The 23803-nt window shown below is 44.7% G+C and overlaps 3 protein-coding genes across 5 annotated transcripts in view; 1 reads left to right on the top strand and 2 right to left on the bottom strand.

Annotated features, from left to right (window-relative positions):
- Positions 1-9618, bottom strand: part of LOC101875676 (probable acyl-CoA dehydrogenase 6) — an 86895-nt gene extending 77277 nt beyond the window's left edge. The window contains 1 exon segment of the mRNA XM_034060567.1: positions 9487-9618. Coding sequence (XP_033916458.1) covers positions 9487-9618 — 132 coding nt within the window.
- A 137-nt stretch (positions 9619-9755) lies between these two features.
- On the bottom strand, positions 9756-13699 carry LOC101868603 (guanine nucleotide-binding protein G(I)/G(S)/G(O) subunit gamma-11). Of its 2 annotated transcripts, XM_034063931.1 has the most exons (3): positions 13529-13699; positions 13290-13393; positions 9756-10224 (listed from the first exon to the last, which is right to left on the bottom strand). In XM_034063931.1, exons 2-3 carry the CDS (start codon positions 13383-13385, stop codon positions 10099-10101), a joined length of 222 nt encoding a protein of 73 aa, XP_033919822.1. In that variant the 5' UTR covers positions 13386-13393; positions 13529-13699; the 3' UTR covers positions 9756-10098. The 2 variants fall into 2 exon arrangements, with proteins under 2 accessions (XP_033919822.1, XP_005152978.1); XM_005152921.3 differs by lacking the exon at positions 13529-13699 and having other exon boundaries at positions 13290-13518.
- A 3393-nt stretch (positions 13700-17092) lies between these two features.
- TFPI2 (tissue factor pathway inhibitor 2) lies at positions 17093-22856 on the top strand. 2 transcript variants are annotated; one of them, XM_034066690.1, is made up of 5 exons: positions 17093-17238; positions 17335-17514; positions 17904-18083; positions 19309-19482; positions 21819-22856. In XM_034066690.1, the coding sequence occupies exons 1-5, from the start codon at positions 17157-17159 to the stop codon at positions 21917-21919; spliced, it is 717 nt and encodes a 238-aa protein (XP_033922581.1). In that variant the 5' UTR covers positions 17093-17156; the 3' UTR covers positions 21920-22856. The 2 variants fall into 2 exon arrangements, with proteins under 2 accessions (XP_033922581.1, XP_033922578.1); XM_034066687.1 differs by having other exon boundaries at positions 17096-17238; positions 21816-22856.
- Positions 22857-23803: the final 947 nt, after the last annotated feature.

Genomic DNA, 23803 nt, shown 5'->3' with positions numbered 1-23803 from the left:
CCATATTCTAAAATAAACAGACTATTTCTAGAACAGTAGAAACTAATTGAATTAATTTGGCTACTGAGAGCACATACAGATGTCTTTTACAGCAATTAGAGATTTCTTTCCATTATTCACCAATAAATTTACCTTCTCTTGAGAAATTCCAATCAGAAATTAAAGGCCATATTACTTCTGCACAGAGTACGTCTTATATCTATAATACTGTATAGTAGTAGTATATTTTGGCACACAATTAGCAAGGTGATGAATTTTGAAATCAGTAAATCAAATTCTTATAAAGTAATAGAAATTTTGACTAAAATTTCCTGCAACTTACACCTAAGATTAGACTTACTAGAAAAGCAGAAGAGAATGTCTGAGAAAATGGTATTTGTATTAAAAAGATTAAATGGATTTACTGGTGCCACATAACTGTACCATATTTCTACAAGAAAGATTTTTTCCTTTAAATCAAGTTACAGTAATTAAACTTAGCTCTATTAATATAATAAATGATGACACAATTAATGGGATCCTATATTAAAAAAAGCAAATAAATAAGCAACAAACCACTAATGACAGTTCTTCAGTGGTTATATATAGACATTAGCAATACACTGACTTGAAAGGAAGGAGGTAACAGACCAGAGAGCCCCATCTTCACCACCAGCAATAACTAATGAAAATAATTAACAGTCTGCAAAACATTTATCCTTTCAGGTTTTTTTGTTTGGTTTTTTTTTTTTTCACAACCATCAGCAGAAACAACTGCACTGCAAGACAGCTCAGCATTGTAGGAACACCAGTGCTGAGAATGACGCAGTGCTGTAGCAAGATGTAAGGCAAAGCTGAGGTGGTCAAACCTATGGGCAATCCATTGGGTGCTACCAAATCTGGCCACCAAAACCCACACCATGGCTTCAGGGCACACAGGACCCCACCAGTGAGCTCCTTGCTGACCACCACACCGCAGCCTGTGAGGATCCTCTCACCTGTTCCTCAGAGGGCCTCACACATCCAAACAGCAGCTGTTCATTTCACACTTGTTGGTCTCTGTCTGGGTCCCCCTGAAACATGCATCCCATTGTCCTGAGGAGGCCCATGAGGATGATCAGGAGCTGGAGCACCTTCTGTACGAAGACAGGCTGAGAGAGCTGGGGCTGTTCAGCCTGCAGACCAGAAGGCTGAGTGGAGACCTCGTAACAGCCTTCCAGCATTTGAAGGGGGTCTGTAAGGATGCTGGGGAGGGACTATTCATTAGGGACTGTAGTGGTAGGACAAGGGGTAACAGGTTAAAACTTAAACAGGGGAAGTTTAGATTGGATATAAGGAAGAAATTCTTTACTGTGAGGGTGGTGAGGTACTGGAATGGGTTATCCAAGGGTGTTGTGAATGCTCCATCCCTGGCAGTGTTCAAGGCCAAGTTGGACAGAGCCTTGGGTGACATGGTTTAGTGTGAGGTGTCCCTGCCCATGGCAGGGGGGTTGGATGATCTTAAGATCCTTTCCAACCCTACCCATTCTGTGATTCTATCCCAAGCACACCAGAATGACTTTTCTAGTGTATATTCCCTGCTTCTTCTTGCTTGTGGGCTTATAGGCCACTGTCCTCCTCAACTCCCTCACAACTCCTCCAAAGCCCTAACTAAACTTTGGCAGCCAATCCTTTCCCAGTTATAGTCTTTACAAAGTTAGGGAAAGGGTGCAGAGAAGGAGACTGGGATGGGGAAACATACTGAGGACAGAACCAGGACAAATCCAGGTAAGTGAGAGCTCAGCTCCTTGTAGCTGATACCTACTAGAGATACTGTTGAGAGAGTGATGCTTCTGTGACGGCACCTCACTAATGAGAGTACCTACTGGCACGTGGTGGGCAAAGCAGGGTCCTATTGTTCCTCCTGCCCTCATGAGGTCCCTCCAGCACTGGCAGGATGGCAGCTGCTCCTGTGCTTCCAGTCCCCATGACACATGCTAAGAGACCCTAGCGGAGCCAGGAGGTTCCTGAGTGCCTAGATCACCCAGCCTGGTGGTGGCAAGCCTGGGCCAGAAGCAATTAGCTGAAGAGGCAGTCATACAGTCTCCAATGATGTCATGTGCAGAACCAGAGGCAGTATGTAACTTGGAAGACCACAACAGGTTAAAAATAACCCCATCACACGAAGATGATTTAACCACACAGGAGGCAGGAAGTGTTCCCTGCAGTGCTAACCTGGCCTGATCATACATACTTATTTAGTGCACTCTCTTCTGGTTGTGACTTAGGAATTTACCCTATGTGAGTACTGGATTCAGGACTGGACCTCAGTGATGACAGGGAAACCTCTGTACTCTGAGCTGTCACCAGACTGTTGCTGGAAACAAGCCAAGAAAATGTTTTTCACAGCGATACAGGGTTGAACTGAAGAAGTTCAGCTGAAGTGCAGATATTCATTTCATGATGCTGTCCTAAAGGCAAAATATCCATGTAACTAAAATAAAGAACAAAAAAGAAGTAATTTGGACTTAAGCTTTTTAAGCTTTTTGGTTTCCTGAACTTTTCATCCATTTTGCATGCAGAACCCAACCGCTCCATGCAGCACCTGCAGGGCAAGATGTGACCCACTCAGTCGAAAAAAAAAAAAAACAAAACAAACCTGCTGGATGGAAAGGACACCTCAAGCCATCAGAAAGTATAATTAAAAAGAAATAAGGAAACCCAAGTCAAATACAACTATATTTTCCCTATTTTTTAATTCCATATCTGAAAACCTTAAACAGATGTGGAAAAGCAAAATGGTTCCACCTACTCTATTTAAACACATTGCTAGTCCCCCTGCCTTGGTGGGATTACACAAAGGTAAGGTTAGGACCACACTGAAGTATCCGGCTGAGCATGGGCTCTGTAGCAGGCACTTAATGCTCACCAGCTTCTTTTTCAATGGATTATATGACTGATCTTTTATTTTGCTTGTACATGTACTTGATAGAATAAAGAAGGAGACACATCAACTGTGTCAGCTACGTTACATATAACCCCTGAAACTTCTCTGTGCACGAGTGTGCACTTAGACATAAACACACACAGATTTCATGTTGTTTTAACTTTCCCCTTTTCCCAGTGGGCAGTGTGTAAGCTTGAGACATTAACAATTAAGGAAAAAAAGACAATTCCAGCTTTGCACGATAAAGACAGTTCAAAGGGGTAGATGGTTTAGTGTGAGGTGTCCCTGCCCATGGCAGGGGGGTTGGAACTAGATGATCTTTAGGTCCTTCCCAACCCTAATTATTCTATGATTCTATAACATGTTGTCTCACATCTGGATATTTCCACTGCCATTTGCACATAGCTGTGGCCACAGCCGAGCCTCCAGAGAAGCTTCCAGTGGATTTAAAAACAATATCCAGTGTGTTTGTATAAGAGAAAACCAGAAAAATTTCCTATGTGCTGGAAAACATATGGCTGAAAAGGGAAGACGTATTTAAAGTTCATTAATTAGAGCACTACAATTCCTTTTTGTACCTTCAATTAAGCCGTGCCACAGGCAACAAAGGAATTGTGCAATCTGCTGCAATGCTAGATACCAAAGACTGCACAGATCAGCAAATACAGGAACAAATTGTTACTAAATTAAATTTTCTCTTTCTCAAAGGGGAAAAAGAAATAGCAGAGGGAGAACCTCTAATATAAGAGTTGGCAGCATCTTTTATATAATAAAACATACCTGTCCTCATTTATTTTTATAAAATCTGATTTTTCATAGAAAAAAAATAAAAGCGTGTACTTTATGAGTGTTCTGCAATTTTGCCTGGTCTGTTCATTTGGAAGTAACTAGACATGATTCTGCTTAAATCAATGTGCTTCTTCCCTTTCACTGCAACACAGGTCCTCACAACATACCTAATACATAAAGCAAAGCTGATAACTGATTCAGAAATACAAACACTCCAAATTGCTTTGTCCCATACATCTGGCTACAGTTTTTACTCCAGAAAACATAAAAAAAAAAAAAAAAACCTCAAACCCTGAATGAACCACATTTTTTTTTTCCTACGCTTACCAAAAAATTTAAAAACCTACAAGACCACCAGGGAATGCAGAAGTATGTGCTGCCTCCCCACCCTGCGCACATCTGGAAAACTCCCCACCCTGCTGACACATCTGGAAGCCCCACTGCTGGAGCAGAGGGCACACATCATCATGTTAACAAAATAAAAGGTCTAGTCCAGCACCTGAGCAGTGAACCTAGCCTAACCTTTTCCTGAAGAATAAGACACTTTTTGCCCTCAGACAATTATTAGGAAAAGTGCAAAGAAGAGTAGAAGGAAGACAAAGAATGAGAAATTGAAAGTTGAAATTGAAGCTGTTGCTAGAGTGGAAATCCATGATGACTAATTTCCTATTCTGCCTTCAAAAATGCAATCACAACATACTGTGCTTATTCCACTGCACACTTGTAACATCAATGCTTGTGACAACAGGTCTGAGAGGATCTGCTCCCGAGAAACCCTCCAAAATGTGCCTGAAGAGCAGCTCTTCACTCTCAAACACTGCAGAGCATCTCCAGCCCAGCCTCCTGCCCACAGCAAGATTGGGCAGTGCTGACAGAGGAGAAAGAAGGCTCCTCATGACAGACAAAATCTTGCCAGTTCTTCAGCTGTGCCAGAGACCACATCCCAGCAGTCATGACCAGGAGTACCTCAAAGCATACACCATACTCCAGCCTTTCTATCCTTTAGCTTTCAAAGAGCACATTCTCCCCAACTGGCCTGGCACGTGGCACAGGCAGGAAACAGACATCCACCACCAAAGAACATCTTCAGGTGTGACAGTTTGGCTTTCACCCTACTCCCTTCTCCTTAGATCTCTGCATTTCACCATTTCAGACACTTATGGCACTTTCAGGAGTGCAGTGTGCCACCCATATCGTTTTCCCCATCTCAAGTTTTTATGGTATACTTTGAAGGCTGCCATATATAAAATGACAGATTGCAGATATAATGACATTTCTGGAATTACTTAGCGTTATTAAGCTTGTCCTGGCTAACTCCTACAGACAAACTAATGCTCTAAGTTTTCAAAGAGAAGTTAAAAACTTGTCATTGAAACCTATCTTAAGGTACATGCAGCTCAGTCGGTACTACCAAGGGCTAGTGACCAGGGATCTCTGGACATTGAAAACGCAACAACTACTGTCTAAATGAGTAAGTCTAGCCATGTAACAGCAAATAATTTTAAGCAGCATACCAAGCATCCTGGAAGCCTCCTTGTTTAACCTGTAAGTATTAATCTACCAAATTTCATCTTCAAGGACTGCAGCAGGATGTAGGCTTTACTCTCCTCCTGAGCCCAAACAGAGAGGAAAAAACAACAGCAAAAACCCCAACTCCTAGGAATTTAAAGTCCAGAGCAAGGTGATCTGAAATACAGCTGAGCTTTCAGAACACCCTGACGCCTGACTGTGAGATGTCACATTCATTAATATGGGCACACAGGAAGGGGAAGAGAGTTAACTGTGCATTTCAAGCAAACGTGACGTAAGAAAGATTTAAGCCAAGATACATTTTCTGATCAGTCATGGCAAAACCTATATAAACCCCAGTTGTTTACTCGTCATAAACTGCTTATTAAGACCTGATTTTTGTTGGCTATAAGAAGTGGGTAACCATTGCCTAATCCAATCGGATGTGACAATGATAAAGCAATATAACAGCTAGACCCAAACCACAGAAATACCCCTTAGGCCCAGTTCTACTAAACGATATTCACTGAAAAGTTTAGCTAGATGCAGTGGAAATGTGCTCTAACATGAATATAGAATAGGAAAAAAAAATGCAAGGTCGGGACACAGCAACTGCAATCTAGTAGTATGCACTAATCTGACAGTAAGTAACAAATAAGAGCATTGCTTATATAATTGCCTTTGCTGCATTTTTGCGACACAATGAAGCATTTGTACATTAAGTGACATTATTCTGATTATCAGAAAAAGCTTTTTATGGAGCTTGCTTGACTACTGAAGCTCTTTTTTTTTTTTTTCCCTCTTCTACTCTCCTGAACTGACTTAGAAGAAGCTCTTGGTAGGGCACTAGTGAATGTATGAGATGGTTCCGTTTATTGCTGTGGTATTGCTGCCCCTTCCAATAACAACAACATTCTATTATGAAAATTTTCTCTCTGTTAAATTACCACCAAAAATTCTTGGCAGGGGACATTGCTGTGTACCCATACCAGCAAGAGAACTAGCCCCCACATGTTTATATGTATTTCAGGCAGACACAAAGGCTATTGCAAACTCCCCATAATCTGGAAAAACATTTTGCTTCCGTCAGAAGGGCACTCAGTGCAAAATCTGTGAGCCTTACTAAAGTCACAATTAACTGCCACCTTCCCGTAACTTTTACCTCAGGCGCCTGATAAATAAGGTTTTAAAAATACAGATGCAAGTCCCATATTTTGCAGATTCAGCTGTGTCTTTTCTCTCTCCCAGTTTAGTGAGAGATCAACTTCTACCAGATTTATTTGTAATGCCATCAACCTACTACTTTGCTGTTCAGTGACTGTTTTTTATTATTTGCTAGAAATACAGTAAACCAACTCAATCCAAGGTGCTCCAGTGGCTATGATGGTCACCCTTCAGTGTTTTGCAGAAGGTCAAAAAGAGCCATATTCTTTTGACAGAAAAATTACAATAATTTTACTAGAAAGTTACAAATAATGTCAATATTCAATTCAGATCCTGCATGCTCTAATATGGAGGGGATTTAAATCTTGTAAAAAATACATGCATTAGTAAACAGAAACTCGTAACATACAAGCCAAGAGTGGCAAATGAGGCAGAGGTGTCCTCTGGGAGAATCTCGCTGTCACAGGGGAAAACCCCCTCATCCTACAGAGATGTAATGCAATGTAACTACACCAAGTCGCTGCTAGGTATGAAATTAAATCTCATTTATATTACATGCAACTCCAGCAAAATAGATGTCAATCCTTCTCAAACCTATTTCCTAAAGCCTCTTGCTACTAATGCCAGAGGAAACAAAAAATGGACAGCATGTATATATTCCATATGTATATGCATACTACTATGCATATACAAACAAAGCAGGTTAAATCTTTTTCTTTCAAGCCAGTTATACTGTAATCTAAATACTGCAGCAAGCTGTAGGATACCACTGCACTGCAAGCATTGTTCAACAGGTTAAGGAAAAGTTAAGTTTTCAATTTCCAAGAGGAAGGGTGGTGACCTATAAAGTTGTAAAGGAAACCACTCACAGGGTTATTTCAATACCCTTGCTAAAAACAGCCCCTTAGAATTATAAGTCTCTTCCTCATCCTGCTCAGAACAATTGGAAAATTGCAGATCATTTAAAATACATTAATTTAATAGACTAAAAAATACAACTAATGGAGGCAAATAACAGTTCTTACTCATGGAATTGCCCTGCTCATTTCTCTGATTTCTCTGGTAGCTGCATCTGAATTTAGCTACTGGAAAGTATGTCCCAAATTACATAACAGGTACACTTAAAATGTGTTACAGATCTGGAGTGGTCATTCCCTCCTGAAAACTTTTCAGTTTATCCTAAAAACACTGGGGACAGGCTTAACTTAAGCAAAAAATGATTGCTAGAACCTTTGGAGTGAACAACATCAGACTGTATTTGACATAAACTGGTGGGTTATTTTTTTTTCCTACATGATCGGATAAAATGTAAAATAAGTGATATACAAGCATTTTGTAAAATAAAGGACAATAACAAAACTGGGCTTATATTGCTTGCTGTAATATCTTCTACAATATATTAATCACAGGGGGTTCTGTGGTAAATGTAGCATCATATTCCTTTTTAGCCCACAGTGCAATTATCTGCATTAATTCCAGAAAGGTAGGGTGTACTGTTAGCTACACTTTAAGAGACACAGGGGGAATAAAAACAAGGGGAGACATATTTGTATTTGTAAAGAAAAGCCTTGTGTCACGCAGCACACCAGCAGATACTAATACAGCCACTTTCCCCCACCTCCTTACATCTGATCCCTCAGTAAACACACAGCTGCAAACACCTGAGATACAAAACACCTATCTGTGACAAAGCAGGACTTTAAAATCTTCCAGATCTGGATTACTGCCTTCATAAAGTCTAGCCTTGTTCTCTGCATTTCAGAAGGCCATTGATTAATTCACTACTGCAGCTGGTGCTTGGGCAGGTAACAGGGACCAAACAGTGTGCCCGGAAACAAGTTCATCAGGCAGATGACTCCACACACACAAGAGCAAAGGCTTGCTCCAGATGAGATCAGCACAAATTTGACAGTGTGGTATTAGCCACAAAATCCTGCACTATTAATCCAGGTGAGAGAGAGGATTCCTTTCAAACTTGTCCTCCTGGTTCTTTCTTTGGCAGCTTATTTCTGCTTTGCAGAAGGGCACAAGAAATGAATCCAATGAAACTGATTTTTTAGGAAACACACTGGTCATACATCTTTTTCCTTGGTGCTCAGGTTTCTTTTTTATAACACAGAAGATGAGCCTAAAACTGCTAAAGTTCAATGATGACATGTTTTATTTTAGGGATAGAAAACTTGATTAAATAAATAGCCTTTGCTCTGTCTTGTTTCAACACTGGAATGTATGAAAGTTAATTCCTAGGGGGAAAAAAAACCCCACAACATTCACATAATTCAGAAACAGTCACATAGGATACCTGACAACTCAGTGCATACTGGTTTTAAAAAGCTACAGCAGAGCCCTGCACCACCAACTAGAACTTACTGACTTACCCATCAGTAAATCAGGGCCAGGGCCTTACCTTCTGCAACACCTATCTCTGAAGTCACATCTTGCTTGCTCCAATTGTAAGCAATGTTCCAACTGCTGCAGTTAACTTGTTACTCCTTGTAGCAAATACTGAATTCCAGCAGTTCTCATCAGCTCATAGTTGAAAGGCAGACACAGCCCCATAGCCTGGGCCACACCAGCCCTTTCCACCTCCCAGTCAATTATCCAGCTGAGAGGTGTGCTTAATCATACTACAGTCTTCTACAGGTGACACTGACCTCATTGCTGGGAGTATACAGAGTTCACCATCACCACCGTTCCTTGAAGGTCATCACTTGGCATTCAATGCACATGGTACCTTACCAAAGTGCCTCCATGCCTCTTGATTTATGACTCGGTTTTACTGGACCCTGCCGTTACTCCCCTTCGGGCAAGAGCGCAGTGACAAATGGCCCCTGTTCCGCCTTTTCGCGTGCTCTGCAGCCACAAACCGCCCTTCGCCTTGCAGTTGGCAAGGACAGTACACGGTGCCCCCACCCGCGGGACGAGGCCCACCGGTGGCAGCACGCAGCAGGGAAGTGTTCTGCTACCCCAGTGTCACACGCGGGGAGCACATGGTTGGTTTACGACACTAGCAGGGGGCAGTTTTATTTCTTTGAACAGGTCCCGGGCCGCGCCGGACGGCTCGCTGGGTGTCCAGGGGAGCTCTCGGGCCTTCCCGCCGCCTCCCCCCGCTCCGGTACCTTCCTAAGGGCCGCCCGCCAGTCGTGGTGCTGCGGCCTGTCAGTGCCGCACCTCACGTCCCGCCGCCCCCAGCTGCCGCCGTGCAACGCCGAGGTCAGGTGTGCCCGGCGCCCGCTGCCGTGCAGCGCCATGGTCGCCAGTACCCGCGAAGTCACCTCCGCTCCGCGGGGAGAGGGCCCCGGCCCGGCGAGCTTCAACGGCTGCCCTGCACCGCCCCGTCCCGTCCCGCCTCCAGCTCCTCTCTCCCGCTGCAAGCCACGGCACGCTCTCGGGTTACCGACAGGTTTTCTTTAATGACAACGAACAGCCACGAAGCGACCGATAAATGGGTGGCGAAAGCGGCGCCGCGAAACCAGAGGAGCCGGCCCCGCCAGGCGAGGAGCAGCGGCCAGGCGGGGGTCGGGGGCAGCCGGCCCTGCCAAGAGAGCGACGCGGGGCTCGGCTGCTTTCTGGGGAAAGGGTTCTTTAATTTTGTGAGGAAAAGAATGTTAAAAAACATTGGAAATCCGCTCCTGTGCCTGTTCAACACGGCCCGGCGGCAGTGGGGACACGCTAGTGACTCCCTACAGGTACAAGTGTCTGCTCTGGTGACAGACGCCGGGTTGGGTTTCCTAAGCGATGACACAACCTCCCTTCTCCTTGAAAGGGTTCTTGTCCTCGGGAACCCCCTTTACGAGCGGGTCCTCGCCAGAGCGCTCCTCGATGTAGTTCTTGATCTCTTCGGAGCATTTGGACACCTCGAGGGAAAGAACAGAGAAGCAGCTGCGTTACGGTGCACATCGCAACCAGATACACAAGATCTGAGCACAAAGCCAGCACTAAGCATGTGCAGACTCAGCTTTTTCCACTTTTTCACAGCCCAGTGTTCACAGAACATGTGGGTACCATTGTGAATGTGTATACCACTCAGAACAGCACTTGTTGCATAGTCAAACTGTTGGTTTTTTTGTTTGTTTGTTTTAAAATAAAGTAATACAGGTTTTTAAGATGTAGATCACACCCTCCATCGGCGTCAGTGTGAATCACGGTCAATGGTTTGAGATCTATAACTTTCAATTCAATTTCAAAGTCTTGATGATTTCAAGTGTTTTTCCCAGACAAAGCATCCAGTAATTATTTTTTTCAGTGGTAATACAAATTCTCCCCTTGCGGTTCTATAATAGCTACTGTAGGTCATGAACGGGAGTAAAGACCTGGCTGGGAAAGACGATTTACTTACAGGTTACCTGGGGTTATTTTAACCAACGGTTAATAAAACAGCCTGTTGTGTTATGAGAGAGCATAACATGCATGACACTCTGCTTGACATTCATAGAAGACTAGCACTGGTGTACATAAGCCCACAGAGAACTACCTGGGAAGAAGAAATGGGTTTGGTTTAGTTTTGTTCACTGAAACAGGAGGAAGCACATGCAGTATATATAGTAACAGTGCCAATGGAGCCTGAGGGCACACAGGCGAATCCCACCAGCTCCAGAGGATCCATGTCCATACACACCTCTCAGTTTCCCTTCTCTGTCAGCAGAAACTGCCCTTAGGTGCTCAAATGCGTGACATGTCTGAGGACAGGCTCCTGGCTCTGTCCCCACCTCCTCCCTTCCCACTTGTAATCCCTGCAGAGGCACAGTAGTGCAGAGTCAGCATCAGGAACCATTTGCTGGCCAGACCACCAGATGACTACTGTTTCTAATTTAAGGTCTTCTTTGTTAATTATATTTTACTCCATAGGTAAAATCACAACAAGGGAACCCATGAATTTACCTTGTATCACAGACCAACAGAGCATGGCCTGTGCAAAATTAAGCTTTAAGCCACCAGAAAGAATTCAGGGTTAGTTTCCAATTAAGCGATGTATAAAATAAAGTCTAACTACCTCTAGCTGCCTTACAGCACTGAATTTGGACATACAAATCCTGTTACTCATGCCTTGCTCTTGTGTATCTTACAAACCCTGTTCATTCCAACTGGGACACCTTATACCATAGTAAAGTTGTGCTCCAGCATGCATGCAGGACCATGGTTTGTTTTACTTCAGTCAGAACTACCAGAGTCTTTTTCATATATAAGAACAAATGTCTCCTTAAATACACAGACATTTTTATTAATTTGAAAAATTATTCCAAAGAACATTTCCTCATAGTGCCGTAAAGGTATAAGAAAGGGTGAAGAAAATTTTGCTAGATGTTTTTACTTCTTGTGACAACAGAAGTGTGGCTTCTGCATTTCCCTGTCCTTGTATCAGCCATACAGGTACCACGGGACTATGACAACTGCAACACAGCTTACATTCTCACAGTGAGATTTCCTCTGTAACACAGGACTAAAATTGAAGATGCTATCTGTGCTTTATTCCAGGTGATGTGAAAATACCTATTCCTTGACGTGAACAGGCTTCTGGTTTATTCAAAAACAAAACAAAAAAGTCAATAATTTTAAATTATTGTTTTTAAAATCAAAATCTGTACATCCTACAGAGTTTGTTTCAGTTGTTCGTTTCAGGGATGACACAGACTTCTACAGTACTTGGTTCTGGAGCCCTCAGTACTGGTGGAGCTTTAGACTGTACTGTAACATCCACAGTCACTGATACCTGACACCTAAAACTGAATGTGGTTTTCTTATTTTATGGGCTAAATACCTACACATGCAATTTTATTAGCATGACTAATGCAATTGATTCCCTCATATAAATGTATTTTTAGTCCTAACTAGAATCATTTGTTCAGGTGTAGTTTGCTCATACTGGCATGCAGAATTGAAAAAAAAAAAAAAAGGAAATAATAATAAAAATATTAAAGAAAATTAGTATTAGGTTTATCATGGAGCAAGATCAGTCCTGCATGTCTTTCATCTATAGAAAATGTGCAAAAATACACAATTTTCGCTAGATACCATTTCACCTGTGGAAAGGAACAATCAGTGTGAATGACTCAAAGTCCAGTGTTTCTATCAGATGAGGTGGTATGGATGGATAGATGGATGAATGGATGGATGGATGGTGGCCCAGCACCAGCACTCCCTGGATCCTGCCTTCTGCCCGGGCACCGCACAGCCTGACCTGAGAGGGGAGAGGGCGGCCGCAGCTCCGCAGCTCGGCGGATGCGGTGCGGTGCCGGACGGGACGGCACGGGTCCAGTAACGGGACAGGGAGCGGTGCCGTAGGAAGACTTCCCGCTACACAGCACCCCCTCACCTGGCACTGCCAAGTCCCAACGCGTTTTACAGAGGAGGGAAACAGCTTGACGCGCTCCTCCCTCGTCAGGGAAGGCTGCTTTGTGCTGGCACTGTGCTCCAGGGACTCGCAAGGAAAGGGAAGCCAAAGGTGCCAAATGCAACGGGAGCAGCCGCAGCCGGCGGGCCCTGGTCGGCCCCTCGGGCCCCTTGTCCCGGGGATGGCGCGCCCCTTTCCCCGCTCCACGGCCACCCCCATGAAGGACTGGCTCTGCGGCACGGCACTAGCAGTGGTATGTCGCCCGCACCGTTCCCGGTCCTGGCCCCAAAGAGGCTGACAGGACGCGTCGATGCAAAGCCCGCCCGCCCCAGGGCTGTCCTGCGAAGCAGCTCCCCAAGTCCCTCTGCCCCTGCCTCCTCCGGGACCGCCGTTCCTGGACGGGACACTCCGGCTCCGCGCTTGGGCCACCGCACCCGGCCCCGCCGCCTGCCCGACGTGCTCTCTCTTCCCGCCCCGGGTGCGGTATAAGCCCCTGTAACCTCCCCGGGGAGTAACGGGCTTCTCCCTGCTCCGGCTTCGGCTCTGCCGTCCGCCCCGGCGGCCGGGCAGCCTTTCTCTGCGGCCACTCACCGGCTGCCTCTCCAGCTTCACTTCTTTCCGGAGCTGCTCCACTTCCATTTTCAGTTTGTCCTTCTCGCTCAGGTCCTCGATGTTGATGGCTGGCATCGTCTACACTGCCAAAGCGCAGAGGGAAGGAGGACACAGGGTTACCCCTGAGCAGCGAGGGCGCTGGGGCCGGAGCCCCCGGGCCAGCGCGGGACGGCGGAACGATGGGACGGCCGCCCTGGCCCGCCCCCGGGCTCACTCACACTGTGCCGTCCGGGCTGCCCCGCTGCTCCGCACTTGCCACTTCCTCCCCGACGCGCTTGGCGCCCCTTTCCCGGCCTTTAAACAGCCACACTAATCCCCCCTAACAGGATTAGAGTCCGCCGCCGGCCCCGGCCCCGCTGTCGGGCTGCCGGGGCGTTGACATGGGCCCTGCCTGCACAGGGAGGGTCCGGCCACTCCGGCGCGGCCCCGGGCAGGGCGCTCGGCCCCGCCGCCCGGCCCCCCGAGGGGCAGCCGGCAGCAGGAGCGGGGAGTTGCAGCGACCCTCCGGTGCCGGCATCTCCCCTCCCGCTTCACCACCACCGTGGAGTAAAAGTAGAAAGGTCGGACTAGTGGTTTGGCCCAGGGGTGAGGTCTTGGTCCCCTGCCACCTCCTTCTGCTCCTCCTGGCCCTGGCGGTGATTCTTGTTTGCCTCTGACACCAGGATCCCTGGGCTCCGTGATCCTCTTCCCAGCAGCTAATGCAGCAGCAGGTGGTTTGCATGGACACGTTGCTGTCCATGCATAGTTGTGTATTAAAACTATAAATGGAATGGTTTAAAAGGTAGAGAGGGGAAGGAACTGCTCTCAGGTTAAGTGTCTTGGGCCAGTGGCCAGCCTGTCAGTGGCAGACAGCAACTTTTGTTGGTAGCTATGTCTGCAAAACAGAATTGCAGCTCTGCGTGAGAGGGTTGTTGTGCCTGGCCTGCAACAAGTGTCTCCGGAGTCATGGTGTTATGACTGGTATTGAGGATGGAGCACTCCCCATAAGAGAAGTGATGGGTTCAGAAAGGAACAAGAAGGAGTTAGGAAATTCTCCCGTGGTTACATATATTTTCAAGGTCTAGATCCCAAATAGGGTACTATGATTTTTTGAAACAGGGTGTTCCCCTGTGCGTCTTCTGATCCTAGCAGCTGCACTCCTGCAATACCCGTGGAGGCAGAATTCATGACCTTTTAAACTGAACAAAGCTCAGGCCATTAAAATGGGCCTGCATGAGTCCTGTTATCTGGTACTTCAAAGATTCCTACAGGCACTCACACCTCCCTATTTCTACCTCTGGCTTTTCCTTTTACAGAGATTCCTTTCTGTTCTCCCCACTCACCAGATGTAAGCAGCTGTCAGCAGTATGCAAGATTTACATCTTTTTTCTCCAGTGCTGCTCCTATAGTGCTCTTGGGGTTTGCAGTTGTTTTACTTAGACAGCTAGCTAAAATCAGTTCATCTTCCCCTACCTCTGGCTGTTATCTCTCCCCTCCCAGTTGCTGGTATGCACCTTCTACACCCTCGTCATCTAGATTGGCAGCTGCATTCCCCAACCCCACCAGCAGCTGGTCCTGGTGCCAGATGAAAGGGGTGAAAGGAGCCAGCGGGCCAGGCACTCCAGGGAGACAGGGCTGTTGGTGGGAGCACAGACGTGGTGAAGGGAGGCAGAGAGTGTGCAGGGTGATGGTGGCAGGTGTAGGGTGCAAGAGTGAGCTGAGGGTGGGTTCTGGCACACGGTTAATGTGGTTGGGGTGAAAGGGACAGCTGCAGCTTGTTATTGATGACCCTGAAATGGTGAGATGTCTGCTGACATGACTAGCTTCACTGATGGCAGTGAGTAAAGGACTTTGTACCACTTGCTGTGCTAGTTTTTTTACTCACGTTTATCCATTTTTACAGTTATTCACCTAATCTAAGTGAACTTTGCTGTTCCAGCAAAGAAGCTGCTGAATAAATACTGCACTGTGTTGCAGCACTGATGGATAGGTGGGTTTAGCTCAAACTTTGATGTGTATGTGCACAGAGGAAATGGGAAATAAGGAAAATGGTATTTGCATGACAGCATTCATTTTGCTGCTGTTGTTTAAAGTGGCATTTCAATGACTTTCTTTACAATTTCAACAAAATCCAATGAAAGCTAAATGACATCACTCTAGTCATATTAAAATCACTTGAGAGTTTCCTAATATTAGAAGGATGGCCTTTTGACTTTTTTTTTTTGTTTCTGGAGATGTAAAATGTATGTTGTTTGTGTGTTCTTTCCTACCAGAGGGACATACACTTTATTATAGTTGCTGTGCTTAATCAGCTGAACAAACCCCTAAAAATGAGGACACCTTTTCCTAACAGTTGTAGCTGTAAGTGTCTAAACCATGGCAGATGTGTCCTTTGGTGGTGCCTCAAACTGTGCCTTTTTATTTATTTATATATATATGTATATATATATATATTTGTTGTTGTTGTTGTTCATTAAAGCACCCACTCATCCTTCGGCAACCGGGGATTCTAAAAAAGGAACAGTGCTGAAGAAGGAAGGAGAGGTGATATTCACAGCCTTTCAGAAGCCACATAGGTGGAGTAGGAATTAAATTTGCTCATTTTCTTGTCTTTGTGAAAAGCAAAATTATGTGAGAAAACTGGGTTGTAATCCTCCGCAATATAAGAAAAGCAGAGAAGCCATGAACAGAAAGTCAGTTCCTGAAATAATGAGGTTGCTATGAAGTTCCTTCTCCTTTTAACCTGTACGTATTGTGGCTTTTTTCCTGCAGGCCACAGATTTCAAGGGCCCTGTATCACAATCTCATCGAGGGCAGAGCCTGCCTGAAAGACTGTGGCCTGTCACGGTTGCTGTAAAGGGAGCGGAGAAGAACAATAGGAGATCAGATTAATTTATTGTTATCTATAGAGTGCACGCCTAATTTGCAGCCACTCTTATCTCCCTTACTGTAGTAAATCTGGAGTAAACACTAATTAATGTAATGTCTCTAATAGATTAGAGAGGGAAAGTATGAGGTTCTCTGCTTCCCCCTCCTCTCCCAGATCACACTGGATTGCCTGGTGGGGTTAAAATCTAGAGTAAGACAAGTAATGACATTTCCTGAAATTCAGCTCTCTTTGAACTGGCCAGAGGTTTCATTCAGCCCTTGGGTTTCCCGGGAATCCAAGGGAAAGGCACCGCTGATGGTGCCCTGGTTTTCTGAAGTTCATTGGCGTTATACACAACGGTACTAAATCGGTGACGTGGGTTTGTTGGTGTTTTCTCTAGCAGCACTGCCTGTGCTTGATCCGGCTGAGTCAGGATCTGCCGAAGGGTCCCAAGGTTTTCAGGGTCCAGCCGCCCGTTGCCCGGAGCCTCCAAACAGGGAGCGGCCACCATGGGGGCGACGGCGAGGTGGGAGAGAACTTTCGCTAAGTGGTCAGTCTCGGATTTCCCCGTGATTAACAGGAAATGCGCTTTGAGCATCATCCCGTAATGTGAGGAGGTCGGGGGGGACAGGAAGACATAGACGGGGACGGGACTGCCGTGGACCCCGGCCCGCCCTCCGCAGCTCCTCAGCAGAGAACCCTCCGCCCCGTTGTTCCCCCTTCCGTGGGCCCCCCGACGGCTGTGGTGGAGCGGGGGCTTCCCATGCCCCCCGACGCTCGGGCTCACGCAGGCGCGCAGCCTGCCGCGCCCCAGTGACGGCCGGGTCAGCGGGGAGCTGCTGCCCCGCTGAATCAGACCTTCCCCTCCCACCACATGCGCAAGGAGGGAGGAGGCCCGGGGAAGCCTCCTCGGCGCATATAAAGCGCTGCCGTCGGGCTGGGCAGCACTGTCGCTTCCGAGACCCCACTGCTACCCACCCGCCCGCCACCGCCGCGACATGGCCGCTGGCTGCCGCCTCGCGCTGCCCGCGCTGCTGCTGCCGCTGGCCTGCGCAGCCCTGGCCCCGCGCACCCTCACAGGTAGGAGTGGGCGCTCGGTGGGACCCCGTGGGCGGCTGCCGGGGCCTCCTCCGGCGCCGAGGTGGCTTCAGCCCCGTTTGCTGGTGTCTCCCGTAGAGAAGCAGCGCGCCTGCCTGCTGCCCCCCGATGACGGGCCCTGCCGCGCCCTGGTGCCGCGCTGGTACTACGACAGGTACACGCAGAGCTGCCAGGAGTTCACCTACGGGGGCTGCCACGGCAACGCCAACAACTTCCTCACTCTCGACGACTGCGAGAAGAGCTGCTGGACCATCAAGAGTGAGTCCGGGCATCGGCCCCTCCACCCTCCCCGGCCCCGGGGGCTGACCCGCCGGGGTTCCTTGAAGTGCCCCCGGGGATGCAGGGGCTGGAGGCGCCTCTGTGGCCCGTGGGGGAGGTGGTGTGTGTACTGCTGGTGGGATGATTTGCACCCACCCCGTCGCTTACTGCTGCCGGTTGCAGCTTCTCCCTGATACAGAGAAATATAACTGCTAATTAATGCGTTGGATTCCTCCCTTAAATCTTATCCCACTTTATTAAAGAATAGGTAGTGGGACAAGCAGGGACTTGCCTGCAGCCAAAGTAATAGAGTAGTCTCCACTACCATGTTGCTCAGTAATATGGAGAGCACAAGGTGTTTACAGAGGGTAAAATTATATTTCTTGCAGAAGTACCCAAATTATGCCGGATGGAGGCTGATGGAGGACCTTGCAGGAGTCATCTAAGAAGATATGCCTTTAATTTGAGCTCAATGAGGTGTGAGGAGTTCATCTACGGTGGCTGTTATGGAAATGGCAACAACTTCAGAGATTTGCAGGCTTGTGTGGACCACTGTCTGCCAGAGAAAAGTAATGGTTGTTCCAAATTTTTAATAAAATAGATGGTTTGAAAGCGACATGAAGATGATATTTTATTTGATGTTTTCCTCTGGATACCCATACAATGGTATTTTTGAAGACTTCTGTGAAGCAGACACTTTTCTTGCTGGCAGATTTTTGTGTCACTTGTCTCAGCTGTTACTGAGATGTGTTGGTTTACTGTGACCTTATATATGCCCACAGCGGCACCCAACTGACCTCTTGACTTTTTGAGAGCTGTGCATGTGTAATCTGAAGGGAAATAAGGTTGGAGATCTGCGTTGTTGAGGCAGATATGTGAGGTGTTACGGCAATCATATTCAGGGCAGCGATACTGTAATATAAAGCAAAAGTACCTTTCTAAAATTCAGGTCTGAGAGATGGTGCTAGGTGACTTGGGCCTTTGGCACTCGACAGCTGAATTTATGATAGAAATTTTCTGCCTGGTATGACTCTTCACTGTCTTTCCATATGAGCTTTAAAGAAGAGAGGTGGTAATTATGGCAGGTGACTATAGCTGTGCTGTCATAAGTAACCAGGTTAATAGCCAGTATGAGATAGGATCTCTGAAGAAGAAAGATCTTCCAAAATGTATAAAAACCATCACTGCCTAAGCTTTATCTGTGTTTGATGAGACAGTTATGTTTGGCTGATGACAGATTGTCATCATCCTCTTGGATGAGTGCTAAATTATTTTTGTCTATTGCACATCCAATAAATTGATAAAAGGTCTGCAGCAAGGAAAGTAAACTTCTGCTGAGGCAAAATGAAATAAGATTATTGAGAGGAAAGTGATGGGGTTTGTACTTTTTGCTGCAAGTGGGAAGGATTTGCTGGCAAAATCATAGGAAGGATAAAGAAAATAATGCCTTTTTCCTCTACAGAGATCATTCCACTGGAATGATTATATATTGTTATATTTTGTTGGATACTATGTGAATATCTCAGTTGTTGTATGTATGGCATCACAAATGGGGAAAGGTGATATATTTCACTTGTGGGATGGTAATTCTATTTTCTGGGTCTGTTCATTGCTTTCTCAATTCTGTAACTCACAGGAACAAGATGTAGAAAGTTTCTGAAGTCACTGGTGACAGTCATGTCACTTCAATGGGAAGAATACTTAGCCACAAAATTTATTTCAGGGTTAATGTAAAGAAGTTTGGCATAGAAATTACATTTATGTGTTTTTTGTTGTTTTTTTTTTTTTTTCAAGCTGGTCCCTCACTATGCTATAGCCCAAAGGACGAAGGACTGTGTTCTTCTTCTGTGCCTCGCTATTACTATGATGCCAAGACTAAATCATGTAAGCAGTTCAGATATACCGGCTGTGGTGGAAATGCCAATAACTTCGTTACTGAGACGGATTGTTACAATGTTTGCAGAAAAGGTAAGATTGTTTGCATTCTGTCAGTCACACACAGATAAAGCAGTCCAAATACCAGTAAGAGATACTCACAGTGTTCTATTACTCACCTTGGATTGCTACAGGTGTATGCTTTTTGCATTTTAGACTCCATATTTTCAAAGGCAGGGAAAATTGCGATGCAACACTAAATCCTTCTGACAAGAACAATGTGATGTGAGATGGTTACACCATTTTTAAACAAAGTGTTCAGAAATGCGTGCTAATTAATTGACTAGAGCCTACAAGGAATAAACTGTTTTAAGTGTTCACTACCAGCATGAACACTGATTAAGGCATCGTTTCCTTCTAGGTATTTTTAAGTGGGATTAAAGTGAGTTGTCAAATCAATTTCTTATTTTCCTTTGCATTTTCAGCAGTTACCACCTTCCCCTGATTTCCTGCTGCTTGTTCCCATGCCCCATTCCCATTACTAAAGATTTCTGCCTCATCAGTTGTGCTGAGTCAACTGTTTCTGTAGCTGTGGAGGGAAGGGTTGTGAATGATAATTGATTTTTCTTAATTGTTTTATTCAAATTTGGCTGTGCTTGGAAGCTGAAACAGTTCTGCTTTTACCTGCAGCCATATGGTCATACCAGCTATCACAAGTTTTAATGCTCTAGTTTAATTCATTTGATATGTAGATCAATGAGAGAGAGAAACACATAACTATATGTTGATTCCCAGAGCACTCGGGAAGCGAAGCCAGCACAGCATTTAAACAATTGATACTAACCAGGGGTGGGGGGAAGGCTCTATCTAGCACGTACATGCCTTTGGAAAACAACAGAAAAAAAAGCCAAAAAGTAGCTCCAAGATATGCACAGGGTCCGAGTACTCCAGTATTTAAGGTGTGTAGTCAGAAGGCCTAAATCAGGATATGATACTTTACTTCTGGGCTGTAAATCCAGGGCTGTGGCAAGGATTGCGTGCTGAGCACAGTGCTCAGGAGTAAAGATATTGTTTGCCAGTTAGTCATGACAGTACTATTTCTGAGGGTGACAAGCCTGAGTGTGTCTCTGCCATTCTAGTATTACAAGAAAGTCTTTAATAGTTAAGTCTATATGAGATGCTTGTGATTATCTAATTTGCATATATTACTACCTGGAAAATGGTAGGGCCAGGCTCCAGCCTAAGTGTGCAGGGAGAGAGAGGAGGAAGGAAACTTCCTCTTCAGCATCTCACCTTGGTGCTCTGCCCCTGCCTACACCCAGCCAGATCCACCTGGTGTTTCTTCCTTTGTTCCCCACTCTTTTGTGGAAAACAGAAGGAAATAATGTCTGTCTCAACTAGAGCACCAGATAGCCAAATATGAAGTCTCTCTTACAAGCTTTTTCACCAACTTGTAGATTTCACAATTCAGTAAGGCTTGATATAACCAAAGCCAATAGTTAAGGGCATAATAGGTGCTAATTAATGTTGTGCTATACATGTTCATTTCTACAGCTTGGGAGTGTACAGCAGCCTTAAGCAAATCTTCCAGGCAACTTAAGCCACTCCCTCTCTTCCTCTCACAACACTTCCCTCCCCAGCATCTTTCCTGTTCCTTTTGTAGTCTCAAGTTGAAATCGGTTGACCTTCACTGGGCAAATATACAACTGCTATTTAAATTGATCCATGGCTTTTGGAATGAAAACTTTTCTGATTAATTTCATTTTTAAAAAGTTGATCTTGGAAAAGAAAAATACCTTGGGTTGACAGTGAAATGATTCGGAACTGGCCACAATAGCTCTGTATGCTAAAAGATTGGTAGCCTAAAGACAAAGATTTTCAGTCAAATTTGCTAAGTATTTGTGTTCTCAACTGCACTCACACGTTTCACATAGCCCTTGTAAACATTTCTAGAATTAACCCCAAATGTCTTTGCAGCTTCCCTGTGAAACCCAGTTCCGTGCAGAAACCCCAATAACTTCACCCTTTTGTCTCCCACAAGTACTGGTTATGGTTTAGATTTAAACCCACTGTTGTTCTGATAGATGCAGTAACAGTCATTCTCCCCACCACACACACACAGTAGAGCACTGTGTTTACTTCTATACTGCTGTCACTGTAAAACAGCTGGAAAAGGCTTGGATGCTTGCCGAGGAAAAGAGCAGGAAAGTTCCAAAGTGCCAAAGGCTGACACACTGGAAACCTTACAGTGTGTGAGACTAGGCAGTCCGGAATACATTTTGCAGTTTCTGATACATTTGTTATTATTGGATCAAGTGTTTCAACAGCATAATGTAACACTCTCCCACCCCCCAAATAACCAAACAATAAAGAGTAGTAACAGTTTTGTCATACTGTTTTCCTAACTGCTTCCTTTACTTTCTTAGCAGGGACTCAGAAACCAGGAATCAACAAACCAATGAATGTATTCCGCAGGAAAATGATGAGAAAACTGGTTAAAAAACCTCAGACATACAACCCTAAGTCTTAAAGCTGATGTTCACTTGGATGTTGGAAACACCTTCTTTTGATTCCACTTTCTTCTTTTGTAAGATAGTTTCCACACAGTTTTGTACACTGACATAGTTCTGTCTTTCAGAACTTTTTATTTCCAAATTACACTTTATAAGGAACTGCACTTAATAGAAGAAGAATGGACTGAAGTTTGGTTCTTCTGCTCTGTTGTTTTTGCAGTAATACTTTGGCAAAGCCAGGTGTTTAGTTTTCCATGTTTTTATGGGGGAATGTTACTACTGCTTTGGGAGAATATTTCAGTTTTTACAAATAAGTTGACAAATCAATTGTCCCTTAGCATAACTGGGGAGGGTACAGAGAGAAATCTCTACCATGGATTTTATTCTTTTTTTGGCATTCTCTGATTACTAAAGAAAAGAAACCTTTCAAAAGTGTATTTCCAAAAGTTTATTGCCCTGCCTTTTTACATACTCCGGCTCTATTATTAAAGTAGGCTGTCCCTTTACTGTTACATTCATAGTCAAGGTGTTAAGAAAACACACTTGACAAAGGCAGTGAGTAAGCTACTTGAGTACTAAAATGAAAATGTTACCATTACTTTCTCCCAAAATTTAAAACTTCTGCCAAGTTACACTCCAGATCATTGTATAGCAGAAATCTGCATAATTTTGATTTTAACAGAGTTATGCTGACTGTATCTGCTGAGGATCATGATGTTTGTGTTTATGCAGTGGCTGTTACACCAGAAACCCAGAAGCTTCTGCAAATCTCATGTAATCCCTCTTTTGAGGAACTGTTGTATTTCTTGTCGTAGATTATACTTATGTTGATACTATTGCACCTTCTTTTATGTTTTTTGAGCCATGTCTGAATTTCAATTGCATTCACCTACAATATTTTCTAAATACAAATTCATAAGTAATGTTAATAAAATGTTTTTGGGGAAAAAAGGAGAGCTTGTTGCGTCACTATCCTGAATTGGTTGTATACACCAATATGTGTAATGGAACCTATTATTACTAATTATGACTCTAACAGAGCTTAGTTGTCCCTTAAATTATTTCCTTACGCTGAGGTCTTTATGTGAAGAAAGCCAGTAAATTGCGTTGATGTCATTCATCCCAGCAGTTTTTATGGCTCAGCTGGCTCTCCTGAGAGAGCTGCTCTCAAAGGGCTACTTAGTTAAGCTGATTGTTTGCTGCTGGGTCTCATCTTTGATGTTGCACTATCTGAAGAGCTTTTATGTGGATAGCAGGCTGTTTGCTTGAAATGACATTGGCTTTCAGTCAGAAAAATTTAGGTGTGTGCTTTATCCCCATTTCAGAGAGGGAACATGGTGGGGAAAAGAGTTAGGGTTTGTTTTTCTCACTGTTATTTTTTTTTTCTCTTGCCACTGGACTTTCAGTTGAAGCAGTTGTCTGTGCTTTCCATTGTCTTTCTGTCACTCAATTGCTGCATCTTAAAAAATCTTATTTCAATTAATTGTTATTTATATTTCAATATAAATCAATAGTTTATCAATATAGTAAATCAATAGTTATTAATATTTCAATTTCAATTAATGCTTAGTGTGGAATCTGACAGTTTTGCATGTTTGTCTCATATCAAACCTCTTTTCTGGTAACCAGCTTTCTAATGGAAGTGGGGCCAATCTAACCTCCCTGTGGGAGACAGGGCAGGGATGCTACCCATGTCCCTTCCCTCAGGCTATGAATTTTGGCCACTGCTTAGAGCAGCAGAGAGTGTCCCTCTGACTATTTTTTCACACATAGTACCATCATTTGGGTGACCCCAGCTGCATTTGTTGCAGATTTCTGACCACGGCTTAAAAACTCACAAGCCTGTTTTGGAAATCAAAGTTCAATTTAAACACTAATTTCAATGGTGGCTATCTTTCAAC

This window comes from Melopsittacus undulatus, chromosome 1 (genome assembly GCF_012275295.1).
Source record: "Melopsittacus undulatus isolate bMelUnd1 chromosome 1, bMelUnd1.mat.Z, whole genome shotgun sequence".
NCBI lineage: Eukaryota > Metazoa > Chordata > Aves > Psittaciformes > Psittaculidae > Melopsittacus > Melopsittacus undulatus.
Note: the sequence above shows the minus strand (reverse complement) of the source record. Positions and strands in the feature narration are given on the sequence as shown.